A 14992-nucleotide genomic window follows, 5' to 3' on the forward strand; every position below is an offset into this window, starting at 1 on the left:
ATTTCCTATTTCCAAGAAATGCTGACAGATACAGAATAATATGGCTTTCAGTATCTCCATCTCTGCTTTTGTAAAACTCCTAGAAAAAGTTAGTTTTGCTGGTGAATAGGAATAATGTTTACAAATCCAATCTTTGCTTCTATAAATGTTACGATAAGCCTGATCTAGGAGTCAGGGGTAAAACAGACTGGTCACTTGAGTGTTGGGAAATCTCAGTGCCCTCTCTTTGAAGGCCTTTTGTCTCTGTAAGTGCTTTGAAGCAAGGAAACACATCCTTGGCTTGGCTGCAGAGTAAGAAGTAGCTGTGGTCACACACCTCCTAGAAGCAGCTAATGGATCTGGAAGAGTTCACTTCTGTAATAATAGTAATTTTTTCCTATATTCTTGTAGGAATAATATTCCCCTTTTTAAAATTCAGATATTTGCCCAGCATCACTATCCCAGTCTCTAACTATATTACACAAGTAAAATTATATTCATAATGCAAAAAGTGCTTCATTATGATGCCTTTTCAGGACACCCAAAACAAAACCCAATAGAAGAAAAAATCGCTCACATCTCCCAGCTGCCACCATCTCCCAGTTAAACTTCTCCAGATCAGCTACAGGAGTGCTGAAATTTAACATGTAGTTTTTATTGCTGTCAGGCAAATCTTGTCTTAAGAAAACCATTTCTGCCCTAAAAAGTATCTCTCTCTGAACTGGCAATCCCAGCAGTGGTGCATTAGCTGGGGACTGGCCATCAAGGGTAAGCCAACACTGAGGCTGTGCATAAAACAGGGCACCCCTGACACAGGAATGATTGGCATCTGACTCCATTGATTCAGAAGTGCTGAACAACTGCTTTATTAAACTATATTATATTACATTATATGCTGTATCTATACTGCAAAGAATACTAAAGAAAAACCCGTGACTATCTCAAGACAGCCAGGACACAGCTTTGACCCAATAGGCCAAGGAAACAAAGCAATCCTCAGCAGAATCCAACTGACAAATCACTTCAGGTAAACATGCTTCCTAACACATCCCACATGTGCAAAACAACAGGAGCAGAGAAGAGAGATAAGAATTGTTTTTCTCTTCTTCTCTCTGTGCTTCTCCAGGAAAAAAACCCTGACAGAGAGAGAGAATTATGTCTTTCTGTTCAGAGAACGTGAATGCCACAAGGCTGTGCCCGTGCAGTGCCACGTTTCTCTGTACACAGAACCTGGACAATGGCACCTCTCCAGAGTCCCACAGAACCAGGGGGTGCCCCAGTTTGTCTCCCAGGAATGGCACAACCAGAGCTGCAGGAGTGCCCAAGCTGATCTCTGCTGCTCAGCAGTGGTCATCCAGCAGCACACAAGGTGCTGATTCCTGAATCCCTGCTTCCAAAAGACACCTGCATCCTGCTGCCTCCTTTGAATAAACAGCTCTGCTCTGAGGCACCAGCCTGCTCCCAGCTGCAGGAAGAGCAGCTAAACCTCACACAGCATGAGAAAGGGAGTTTGCCATGTATGTGTACACTAGGCATTTGCATTCATTCACAGTTGGTTTGTGATTGTCCAATTTAGCAATAAGTAGTTTAGTGATTTGCAAAGAATTTGGGTGTTTTGTTGACTTGCTGATGTATATAGCAACAATATGCAATGCTGATGCTAGCATTAGTCTGTGTGCCTTGATTCACTGGCAGCTGCCTTGGCACCTTGCAGTGCAGCCTCAGGAAGAGAAAGTATAAAAGGTGCCCTGCACCTTTACAGTCTCTGGCACACCTTGATCCTTCCCTTCCCCTAGTTCCATGGGGAAGAAAACCTCTTTTGCTCTCATGTTGGCACAGTGCCTTTCATCCTCAGGCTGGTTTAGCTGGGCTGGTCACCAGCAGCTCTGCAGTGGAGTGACAGCACAGCAGCACCAGTTACAAAGAGGGACAGCCGGGCAGCTTGGGAGCTGCAGGGTGGCAGCCAGAGAGGGAGATGAGGGGCTGTGGCAGCCTTGGACCCTATGTCCCTCCTGCTCTCTGCAAATGCCCAAGCTCTGGGTAAGCAATTGTTGGCAGCTGTGAGAGCTGCATACCCTAATACCATGTTTTTCTAAGACATCTTAGATTTCCTACACTCATACTGACCTCGGCTGAAGATAACAACCCTTGTCCTGGGGGAAAAGAGACAGCTTATCCTCCCACTCCACTCTGCAAGGTTTTATTTTACTTTCCTTTGATGCATCAGTGTGGTTAGGGAAAGATCCAGTTCTAGATGAACCAAAGGCTGCTTCTGAGTTTCTACCTAAGGATTACACCATGCCCTTAGATTGTATCTCCTCAATGCTGCTCTTCACACTGACGTGTTCCAGCAGACAAGGGAGAGGATATCATGTCTGCAGCACTCATGGATGAGCAAATAGCCATGAGCTATCAGACACCACCTTGAGTGCAGCCTGCCTGACCCACCTCAGACCAGGGATCAAACAACAGAGGTGTTTTCTTTCTTGGACTGATGCAGTGTTGTGAAGCCAAACTGCTCACAGTGAAAGAGTTTGGTCATTAGGCCTTCAGGCAGAGATTGCCAAAAGCAGAACCTACATAGCACTACTTTCAGAGCCACTTTTGTCAAAAGATTTAAATAAATCTTTGCAGAGTTATCCCATACTGCTTGGGAGCAGGGACAAATTAGTTCTGCCTCTGTGTTTGCAAAGAAACTATTTTCTGCCAGGAAATTTTGCTATAATATTTAAGTATTTTCCACAAATACACTTGGATTTTCTTTTACCTAAAACTATGCATCTTTTTCCTTACCAGCCTTGCATCAATGATCCAACACCTATTCTCCTACTTGCTGCTAATACTTCCTTGGCTCACAATTCATAGGAGTACTGTCGTGATTGATAAATGTCTTTGAATTGGAAAGTGCTGAGTGCTAATGACTATCCATGCACACTCATACTTGTGCTGCTTTCAAGTGCAGGGCAGTCACATACCATGGTAATAGGAAAGCTTAGGAAAACAGATATTAGTACCTAGGAGTTTTATCCATCATAGGAATGTAATAAGGAAGAATAAATTAGAAGTTAGATGTTTCAATTCATTATTGCACATTCTAATGAATAATTTTCCATCTGTTTAATAGGTTCAGGGCAGCTCAAAACGGAGTTCAGATTGGAAGCTGCTTACAGCCCTATCTGCTTGCACTCTGGGTAATGCTAAGAATTACAAAAATATGTTTCTGTCCATTGTGAAGAGCACAGTTTAAAAATGTGACTGCAAAGTGCAAGTTGATTCATCCAAATTCTGCCCCCCAGATGCTGGGACACTGGGTGGGTGAATCCAGAGCTCCCCCATAAAGCATCCATCACATGCCTGAGGAAGTGCTGCCTGATGAAACTGTTAGGTCAAGCTGCACTTGGGTTTTTTGTAGGCTTTTTCCCTCATCCATCTTTAAAATGATGTGATTGGAGTGTAAAGGGTATTTTCAAATGTTTCCTTAATGAGGATACTTTGTTCACATTTATCAGTCAGTGCTAACTGCTTTCAGAGCTCCCCTGCTCCTGTAACTCAAGGACCAGCCTGGGAGGGCTTGGGAAGCACATGCTCAGCATCCATAAACCAGCCACTGCCATTCACCAGCTTTGCTCACAGAGGACATGTTAATTAAAGTCAACTGATTGGAAAAATAATTACAGGAGAATCGGGAGGGGGAAAGCTGAGACCCATAATTTAAAGATCTCTGATGTTGTGCATTGTTGAGAGGTAGTCATTTTGTTGAGAGGAAAGAGGATCTCTCTTTTTCTTTTAGGACTCCTGTGCTCTCCTTGCTTTCTGCTGCTTGCAGAAACATGCAATGGCTACAGGCAACATGCAGCAGTTTTTCTTTAGTGATGCAAGTACATGTGGCCTTTTATTATTTCAAATATATGCTTTCACCTAGCTTTGTTGCTGTTGTATCTTGAGGTGTCCTGAAGAGGCTGTAATGTCTGACCTAAAAGGTTTTGTATTCCTGGACACAGTTATCCTATAGGATGTGGAATAATGTAAACACTCTAACTGCTAAAAATTGCTATTGTAGCGTTTCTTGCACTAATTAAAACCTGGCGAGGGATCTCCTTCCTTGATGCTGCCTCTACTTCAAAGAAAAACATTTCAATAAATCAAATCCAGGGAAAATGGTTTCACATTTTAAGCTAATAATAATAATAGTTTTAGAAACCCATACTTGCTCAGGGGTATAATTCATTTAAAAAGACCTTAGAATTCAACACTAAGCAAATATAAACCCCTTGTTATTTGGGGGTGGATGTTTTTCAGCTACTCCCTCTCAGGTGATGATTCTGCATTTCTCACCAGCTCTGTGTCCCTCCAGAGTGTCCCATTCCCACAGGAAGGGGCAGCACCCAGAGGTGCCAGACTGGGAGCCTCCAGCTCTCTGCAGCATTGTGGCCTCCTGAAAAACCTCAGCAAGGCACCTGCCTTGTGCCTGTTGGAGCTTCCTCCCCAAGGGCATGCAGGGAGCCTAAATAGGTGACAAAAAGGAAGTCGTGTATGTCAGGAAACCAAATGCAATTCTTAGAAAGCTCTGACTGGACAGATTTACCAAGGGATGGTGTGAGTTTGGTCTTGTTCTGGCCTTGCCACCATTGCATTTTGTTGGAAGTGCCCATTCATCCAAACCCCTGCCTATGCAGCCAAACAAACACTGCAGAGAACCAGAGAGAGGGTGGGTTGTGTTCCCTGTGTGCTCATAACAGCAGTGGTTGGAACTGGAGCACCACTGAAGCCTAATCTGACTCCCCTGGTGCTTTAGAGCATTTGGCATTTAAAGGTAAATATATTTAGTAAATGCAAATGTCCGTCCATACTAGATTCACAAAAGGCACAGATGGACTTGTAACAACCTGGCTTTGCTAGTGCTAAAAAACTTAGCAATGTTTTATTTTAGTTTTGCTTTTAAAGGTGTGGGAAAAGTTTAAGGTGAAAAGAAAAGAATACACAATTACTGTCTGCCATAATTTGAACAGAGAATAAAGCTGAATTTGCTTATGCAGAGAGAGACTGTAGTGCTCTGTATTCATTTGAGATACAAGCATCCCCCAGTGTTGCTGGCCTGGAGCTCTGGCTGCTTTACACACTGAATGAATGTAGTTGCCACTAAATAATGTTAATAATCTTATCAGTCAGAGTTACAGAATGACTTCATCTTTCACACTTCATGTTCTTCATTGATGCATTTTAGAAATTTAGGATGCCAGTACACTATGGAAAATTCAAAGCTTCCTAAGGAAACCATGAAAAGCATACATGTTGCCCCAACACCAAATATTCCAGGCACATTAAGAACAAATCTAAAGACTTTTTCTGACATAACTGCTTTGAATCATCACCTTTCCACAGCCCATCCTTACTGCAAACTGATGTTATACAGTCCTTCTGTATTTAAAATTCCCTTTGTAAATGAAGACCAGCTTCAAAAACTTTCCTTTAGAGCAGGTCACATTTGCAGGAAAAATACTGGGAAAGCAAAGTGGTTGCTACCCCTGCAGCCTGTTGCTGACCTCCAGCTGAGCCCTTGTGTTCAATAATTTGCTATTGAGAAATCCAGTTACATTCTGGGAACCAGTTCCACTGCCTGTGCTCTAATGCAGAGTGTTACTGAGTATTTGTGTTACTGAAAAATGCAGGGCTGGCATAGCTCTGTGGCAGAAGCTTTCACTTTAATTAATAAAGACATGTGGCCCTGGTAGTAGCTTTCCTCCCTGGTTCCCATTCCTTCCCTTTTTCACTTCCTGGCATCATGTGAGGACAGACCTGGTTCCAGCAGGACTTTCCATGGGCTTGAAGCTTCAGGGCAGTGCTCAGTGAGGGCTTTAGGAGAACACACACCAGCTTTAGGAGAACACACACCAGCTTTAGGAGAGCACACACCAGCTTTAGGAGAACACACACCAGCTTTAGGAGAACAACACCAGCTTTAGGAGAGCACACACCAGCTTTAGGAGAACACACACCAGCTTTAGGAGAACACACACCAGCTTTAGGAGAACACACACCAGCTTTAGGAGAACACACACCAGCTTTAGGAGAACACACACCAGCTTTAGGAGAGCACACACCAGCTTTAGGAGGACACACACCAGCTTTAGGAGAACAGCACCAGCTTTAGGAGAACACACACCAGCTTTAGGAGAACAGCACCAGCCCGTGTGGGCCCAGGGCTGCTCTGGGGCTGCTCTAAGAGCAGTGTCAGAGCCAGCACAAGGATTGCTGGCAGACTCCTGCTCGCTGTCCTCTCTTCCTTCGTGTTCAGTGCAAGCCAGTAAAAGGGGCTCCAAGCACTGTGACCAGGATTTGCCTTGGAAATCAATTTTCCGGCAGAGCTTCCTCAGTGGGTGACCTGTGGTGGATGGTTTGAGCCACCTGTGGTGGCTGTTTCTTCTCAGAGGTGAAGCAGCAGCTGCCAGTTCTGTGTTTGGCACAAAGGTGCAGCTTTCATGATTGTTCCCCACACATTATCTCTCTTTATGGATTTCATATTGTTTAATTAGTGAGAAATAAAAATAAAAAGTGACGTATTCAAAGCAAACTATTGAGAGGGATTTCTCTGAAAATTGCAGTCATGGTGTGACCGTTTTTCCCAAAATGCAATTTTTAACTATGTCCTCCATCATATTTTCTGCTTGTTAAAAAAAAGGACATAAAATTAAAGACAACTGATGGGACAGAAATAGACTGGATGATTGAAATTAACTGTACAAAAGAAATACTAGAGAATCAGTAATTTCATCTAAATGAGAACTTAAATCTACTGATCTGCATTGGGAGAATAAATACACTCTATGCTAAGTTTGGTTTGGTTTGGTTTTTTACTTCTTGTAGACATATTACACCAGACATCCTTCCAGATGAGAGGACAAAGACTATGAGTGAAGAGTGCCCTGGAGCTCACATGCAGTTCTTTTCCTGGGCCAGAACTGGATTGATCTGAGAACAGTAATTATGAGGCTGACATGTATGTTCTCCTTCATCTTGCTGTTTGGAGCAGTTGGGCTTGTGGTCTTCATTCACCTGCAGGATCCAGAAGAAATAGTTCATCAGCAGACACCAGGTTAGCATTCCTGTTTCTATTTGAATCACCTGTCCTTTCATGCTCAATATTTTGTACTTATATTCTCAGTGTATTTTACATATTTTACAGAGGACACCTCAAAAAAAGTGTGTCATTCTTAATGAAGGTTACCTTGAAAGTAATTATCAATTTATTAAAAAAAAAACAAAAAACAAAACAACCGAGCATTTGCTGAAAAAAAAAAACCAGTTCCAAGGACCAATTAATTGATTATACAGGGACCTTTGCCAACATGCATAGGGTCCAACTGGATGGAGTTAAGTTTTTGCTAAAGAAAACTTTTACTGCCAACTATATCACTATAAACGTGAAAATGAGAGATTTTATCAGAAGTTCTGTTCCTAGAAATGCAGACCTCTGAATTTACCTTCACTTGCATGTGGTATTCAGTGTGTCATGAGATGCAAAATAAGAGATGCATGAATGAGTCATATCAGAAACTTTAAATACTTTAGGATGCATTCACTAAATTTGCTTCATTTCAATTAAACCTTTCATAACTATTATTCATATGCATGTCATCTTCCTGCACTACTAACTTGAAACTGTGGAGAGCCACAAAGGCCACAGAGATGGGAGAACTAGAAAACTGTGTGCTGAAATAGTAGTTTCCTTTAAAAGGGAGACACAAAAGTATGAAAAGACCCAAGATCTCTTGATTTACTTGCAGTCCTTTTCTCTTTGACTATGGCTGTAATGAAGGCTGCTTTAGAGCCTAGACAAATGCCAGTGCAGTTACTCTCATCCAGGATAATGCCACTGTGTTCTGGAGTTTGGCCCCTGTGTTTGCTCTTATTTGCACTGAAATTGTCCCTTGACTAAACAGATGCTTCATAAAACCTTTATTCATTTGACATCTTCATTGTACAGTGAACACAACTGTGTCTATTTAAAGTCATTGCTAACATTTTTAAATAAGCTGAACTGTAACATAGGGAACTCTTAAATAATTACATTAATTGCTAATTTCTGTGTCTAGGATTGTTAAGTGCTTGTTTCCATGTCACTAAACAATTTGTATTTTAATATGTTGTTTATTTAGTCCAACTGCACACACACCAATTTTGAAAGCAGCCACTCAGCTGAAACCATAGAAGTAATGAATCTTCAGTGTAGTGCAAAGCAGGGAATTAACTAGTTCCTTCACTGCTTTTGCAATTTAATTTTTTATGCTTAGATGCAAAGCAGTTTATAGATTAAAAACAGAGTACTGGCCATATTTGACTGAAACTGGCCAGTAATTTAGGCAAGAGGGAAAGATGTGTGGACAGCAAATGCAGGCAGTACTCTCATGCATCTAAGAATGTGTAACTTAACGTTGAAAAGTTAATTCTTTGCTCCTGAAAACAAGATTTCCTAGTGTGGTCTCAAAACCAGTGCAATTTCTTTTCTATTTTTTTCGCTGTGGGTCCCTCCTCTTGACCTCTTATCTGCCACAAACCTCTTGAATGCTGACTGCTGATTGTAGTACACTGGAAAGTGATTTTTGAGAGCAGTGTAACTGGAGAAGGGAACACCTAATTATATTCAAATAAAAGCAAGTTTAAACAGAGCTCCTACCCCTGGCAGGGAAACTCACTCTGTAATGTGCTCGATTGCTGTGGATACCTAAAACACAAACATGCCAACGATGGTGTTACTGCCAAAGGTGTGCAATCAATTCCTCAATTCTCACTTTCAATTACTATTCATGTTAATAGGAACCAGACTGTACCCTTGAGTAAATGGTGCTCAATACAATTACTTTTATTTCTGTTTGGCTGATTTTCATGTGTGTTAAGTACTTTCAACTCCCAGTGGACTGAGAAACTCCTTATATCCCCTGCTTTTGAAAATTATACCAGTTATCACTAAAGCATACTAGGTGACTTAAAGAACACAGGTAAAAATATCCATTCATTTAATTTAAAAATACAGGCTGGCATATTTCTTTCCTAGACAGTCTCCTGTGAAAATCTGTCAATCACAGGTGACGTTTTTGGTGTGCTGAGAAGGATCCTTCCCTGGCTGTGTTCAGTGTTTCTCCATAAAGGGGCCTGGCTCTAATGGAGATGGGATATTGCTATAATTTGCTTGCCTGATTGCTCTCGAGAGAGAATTGAACAAATGCACGTATCATTAAGCTACTTAGGACAACAGATTCTGCATGGAAAAGCTTTACTGGATTAGCCTTTGCTTTTGTATTTCCTGTGTAGTAAAACACATTTGCCAGATGCTGGAATCAGCAGGGCTGGAGAGAAGTTGGTAACACTCATTTTCCACCAAAAAGAAGCACAGGAACCTTTACATTGTCCAAAAGGACATTTTTCATTGTTAACATGTTCAGTCATCTTTAATTTAGAATAGAACAACTTATGAAACTAGATTAATAAAAATACTTTGGTACTTCAGTTTTATCTGTCTGTTTCAGAAATTGTTCTTGATTGTTTAAGTCCTAGCAAGCATGACAGTGAGACCTTGATGTACTACTTAAACCAGTATAAAATCCACAGTCATAAAACTTTAAGTAATGCTTACATTACTTTCACTGAGCAAAGTACTCCTGACAGTAGCTGTTTGTGTTGATTTGTTACTATTCATTTATTCTTTCCCTGTGCTTCACATTGCTACCTAATTGTGATGCTGTACTGAGAAAGCAATATCAAAGTAATTTTCCACAACATTAGTTACAATTTTCTTCTGATCTTCCAAGTGAAAAAATCCCATCCTGTTGGCTTCTGTGAGCATATAAACCTTGATTACATTTATCTGTTGGAAACCAATGCTTATGAAGTACATGTGCCTGGGACAGTGGGTGTAGGGCCTTTTCTGCTGATTGACAAACATGCTGCCTGTGTAGTTTATTTATATAACACACATCACTCTGAGCAGATGTATTTAAGACAGACAGCCATTTGGGGTGGGCAGAACAGATTTCCCAAAGCCATGTATTAAATACAGTAGATATTGTGGTCATTTAAGAGACAATAACTTCACTTAGTTCTCTTCTTGGTGTGTATGAAAAGTACTCTTAGTGGGGGAACTCAGGATAAAAACTGAGAAGTGGTGTGAGTGATGGTCATACCCCACAGAGGAACACAATATTACTGTAATAATTCTCCCTGTATAATTGTATATGCATTGGTGCACAAATTGGTGCTGCACATGCATTCGTGCACAAATACGGGCTGAGCAGAGAATGGTTTGAGAGCAGGAGAAGGATTTGGGGGTCTTGGTGGCTGAGAAGCCAAACATGACCTGCACTGGCAACCCAGAAAGCCAGCCCTGTGCTGGGCTGGACATCAGTGTTGGCAGCATGTCAAGGAAGGTGATTCTGCCCCTCTGCTCAGGTGAGACCCCACCTGCAGAGCTCTGGGGTCCCAGCACTGGAAGGACGTGGAGCTGCTGGAGAGAGTCCAGAGGAGGCCACAGAGGTGTTCCAAGGGCTGGAGCCCCTCTGGAGCCAGGATGGAGAGATGGGGGTGCTCACCTGGAGAAGAGAAGGCGCCAGAGAGACCTTAGAGCCCCTTCCAGTGCCTAAAAGAGCTCCAAGAAGAGGGGCTTGGGACAAGGGCCTGGGGCAAAAAGACAGGGAGGATTGGCTTCAAACTGAAAGAGGATGGACTTGGATTACATGCAGGGAGAAAATTCTTCCCTGTGAGGCACTGACAGAGGTTGCTTAGAGAATCTGTGGGTGCTTCATCCCTGGAAGTATTTGAGGCTAGAATGCTGTAAACAGCCTGAACTAGTGAAAGGTACCCCCAGCCCAGGGCAGTGGAGCTGGAACTGGAAGATCTCCAAGGTTCCCTTCCACCCCAAACCATTTTACAACTCTATGGTTTCATGATATAAAACTTGCCTTCTGCCATAATCATACCATTATTTTTAAACAGACATACTAAAGGATTTGTTCTAAATCAAGCACATTTGCCCATGGTGCACAAGAAAAATTTAATACATCCTAATGCTAATGCATAAATCTCCTCCTGTCTGTGACCAGATATTAAACATGAAAAGCAACTTTACACTAACAAAATATTTAGCCACTCCACCACTGTGTTGGTCCTGGAACTGATGCTGGTTTGGGTTTTGCCTTTTTTTCTTTTATGTATTCTCTGTATTTTTGCACGAATATTTGTAGCTCTGTAGCCTATTGTAGTAGTAGGTAGTTTTCCCAGTAATTTTCCATGGCCTTTCCCTAGGCAGAAAGACAAAACAAATTCCAGAGCTCCAAGCCCTGGGGGTAGAAGGCCCCTCTCCTGTTTTTGTTCTTCCTGGGAACCAAGGCCAGAACAACTCTTCCAGATCCATCTCACAGACCAAGCTCAGCTAGTGCTGAGGGGGGACTAAAGAGAAGGGGCTTGACCTGGGGGAAATTGAATCACCACTTGTCCTCCTAATTGGTGCTTTTTGTCAGTTATGCAAATTTCCTAAAACCTCTAAATATGTACTCATCCCTGTGGCTTTTGTGAACATCTTTCCAAAACTGCTCCTGAAGGCCTTCAAATAAAGATCCTCTTTTACAATAAATTATCTCTAGTTTCATTTCAGGTTGGGAAAAAAGCAACAGAACCTTAAAAGAGAAGGGTTCTGTCCAGCCTGTGGTAGCAGGAGGCTTCTTCAGCATGGAGTGTGCTCCCTCTGTGTCAGGGTGTGCAGTGAGAGTCAGCACAGCCCTTCCAGCCACAGCCACAGCAGTTTGTGAGATCCCTGAGACTGGGCTGTGGGAGCTGCATCTGGGCAGGACAAGAGAGAGCACCTTGGACCAACACAACACTGAGAGAAGAGTCAAAAGGCACAGCATGACCTGAGAGATCTCAGGTGGATTTCAAACACAGAGGCACAGTCCATGGGCTGGAGATGGGCTGTGGTGATGGGCAGCAGGTGGGGGGTGAGGTCCTGGGCACCAGGAAGGATCACTGCTTCCCCGTGGGACACAGTAAATAGCTGTAAATACTGCAGTGCCCACAGCTGGGCTGTGTGCTCTGTGCACTGTAGTCAGAAGAGAAAGGGTATTTTAAAATATCAGAGACTTTTCTAATAGGAGATTTTGCCATATAAAAACTAGAGAAAGTATTAGTAATCTTCTACGTAAGTCCACGGGGGAAAACAATTATTGCATTTTTGCCAAAAGATTACTGGATTCACAAACTTCTAAGAGTTTTCAGTTACAACTTTTAAGATGAATATATATGGTCACATGCTCATCTGGAAGCAGAAAAAAGGTGGAAAATACATCTCAAAGGATCCATATTGTAAAAGCTCATAAAGGATGAAAACACAGAATGGCTTTGCACTCTGACTGTATCAGAATTTGAAAGTCAAATATGAATATAACCAAGCCTGAAACTCATCTGGCTGAGATTTTCCAGTGATTGCCATCTTACCTCATTGACCACTTTCTAACATTATTCTATCATCCTCTTTATTTTCTGCTTTACTGAGGGTGTGATGGGGAGGAGAGGGAGGAAGGAGGGATGTGGGGAAGGGCTGGCACAGGGACAGCACAAGGGAGCCACAGCAAATACTGCAGCAGCCTGAGGGCAAACACCAGTACTACAGCTGGACTGAAAGTTACTTTTTCAGAGCACACACACCTTGTTACTCACAAACTGCACTCCTGGGCACACCTCCATGCTCACTGTACATTTCCAGTGCTGTCCCAGTGCACAGTGCACTGTTGGTTTGCCAGAATGGAAACTTTCTATAAAAACAGTTGAAAACAGACTAGCATTGTGTAATCTTGGAAGTAATTTTCCTTCCATTTGCATCTTACTGCTCTTAGAAGCTAGAAGCCATTTAATCTGCTTCTCAGCTGCCAGTATCAGCAGAAACAATGAGCAAAGAATCTGGTGACTGTAGCAGAGGTGAGGTGGCTTGCTGGTGCTCTTTTGAGGCAGAAGAAACATCTGTTATGTGTGTGAGGGTAGTTCTGCCAACTCAAGAGAGGTTGAGCCTTCTGCAGTCACACACTCTGAGTCTTCTTAAACTGAACTTCCCCAAACAAAGACTGGTTCACAATGGTCTGCAGTTATTGGGACGAAAAGAGGAATATCTGTTTCCTTGTCTGCCAAGGCAAGGCATTTAGTAGGGTCTATGAGTATGATGTTCCCTTTTCTGCTGCATGAAATGGTTGTGGTTTAGGCTGTGAATGTGAACCTGGTTGTTTTTCACATTGCAAAGAAGTGCTAGCAATGACTTCATCAGCCTGCTGCTGTAAGGGATCAAACACTGGCCAGATGGTTTCAGAGGGAGCCCTACACCACCCTGCCAGTGCAAATCTGTTCAGAAGAAACGCAGTGTAGTGTAGAAAGCAATAACAAATAAGCTGTTTTATCACCAGTGTACTACACAGAGGTTGTCCCCTACAACTTTCTCCCTGCTTTCATGACTATGCCATAGTCTTGGCAGTCTTATAAAAAATGCAGCATTTATTTATTACATAGTATGGAGAAGGCACCACTTCTTTCCCCCCCTCCCTTTTTTTTCCTTTTCTTTTCTTTTTTTTTTAATTTCTGTTAACATTCTTGAGCCTAAAGCCTAGTAAAGCAATTACAGCTCTTATGCTATAGCATGGCAGCCCAGCATTTATTTGAGCAGTATTTCCTGTCAACCATCAGCAGGTTTTTCACAGGAGTCACAGCACTGAGGTGTTAAGGCTGTGGAACTGGGATCCAAAGCTGCTGTGATTTGTTCCTGTCTTGCCCTGCTGCTCATAGATTGTGCTGTATTGTGTTATATCAGGCAATTCACCCATTCAGTGTTTCCATTTCCTCTTATAAAGGGAATTCTGTGCAGGGGATTCAAGGTACCTAAGGACTTTTGGATACCACGACAAAACACCAAACCCTATTAACAATGATATTATCACCAAATCCAGTGAAAATCCAATAAAATCACCAATCCTGCATTACCAGCAGCAGTTACAATCCCACTGCAATGGTGCACACACGTCAGATGACTGAACCAGATCCACTGCCCTTTTATTTGATGGCATAAAGACCATGTCACCTAATCCCAAATGTATTTATCAGCACAAAACCAGAGTGATGTAGTGCTGACTCACTCCTGCAGGGCAGCTTTCACTTCCACAAATTTCCCCATCCTCTCTCTTTCTGGGAGCATTTCTTCTCTGACTGGTTAAAAAAAAAAAAGTAAATAAAAGGTTTGATTTTCCCTTTAAAGCTTAGTTTTAAAAACTGTCAGAGGTTGACACTTTGTTGTTGTGTCTGGCAAAAAAAAAAGGCAACCTGCCATCTCTGTGCTGCATTCATTTATGGTGCTTGGCAGCATATCATGGGCAAAACTCAGCTGCACCGTGTCAGAGGACTCTCAGAATGGCAGCTTCCTGAAAATATATTCCCAGGGAATGAGCCTGGATGCAGCTAAGATTCCCCAGGACATTTTCAGAACCATTACAAAAATGTACAAAAGTTGATCGGTAGACTTTAGTTTCACCACAAAACATTTATTCTAAATAATGTATTCTAGATGTATTTAATTTTCCATAGAAAACACGTCTGCACTAGAAAGCCTCCTTCCATATGTCAGCTGTCATTCAATTTGTATGATTTTTAAAACATAGTAACATATTGAGGAGCTTAAGTCAGTTTAAAATACTTCCTGGATTTTCTGCAGTTTATGCCATTTTAAATATGTTTTATAATATGTGTTTCCATTTCTGAAAGTTATTAATATTCCCTTAAAAGCTTAACCAAAACTTCCTCTCTCAAGCAATATCATCCTTTTTCATTTAGTAAACATTAATTTTCCTTTCATGATTCTAGTGGAGCTTGAAATTAAAGGTGGCTTTCTTCCCTATTATGGCTTTCTTTGTGAATCAGCATCAAAACTGCCAGCTTACTGCTTTAGCACCACTCAAGAGAGCAAAAAACCAAAGTAACCAAAACCAAAGTAAAC

At 42.0% G+C, this 14992-nt stretch overlaps 1 protein-coding gene across 2 annotated transcripts in view; it reads left to right on the top strand.

The window, feature by feature from the left end:
- The first annotated feature begins 3108 nt into the window (after positions 1–3108).
- The window catches only part of CHST8 (carbohydrate sulfotransferase 8), a 143665-nt gene continuing 131781 nt past the window's right edge, over positions 3109–14992 (top strand). For both annotated transcript variants that reach the window (XM_039698166.1, XM_039698167.1), the window contains exons 1-2: positions 3109–3170; positions 6844–7072. In XM_039698166.1, coding sequence (XP_039554100.1) covers positions 6964–7072 — 109 coding nt within the window. In that variant the 5' untranslated portion in view covers positions 3109–3170; positions 6844–6963. The remainder of the gene's footprint in view (positions 3171–6843; positions 7073–14992) is intronic.

Source organism: Passer montanus, unplaced genomic scaffold (assembly GCF_014805655.1).
Source record: "Passer montanus isolate IOZ18808 unplaced genomic scaffold, ASM1480565v1 scaffold121, whole genome shotgun sequence".
NCBI lineage: Eukaryota > Metazoa > Chordata > Aves > Passeriformes > Passeridae > Passer > Passer montanus.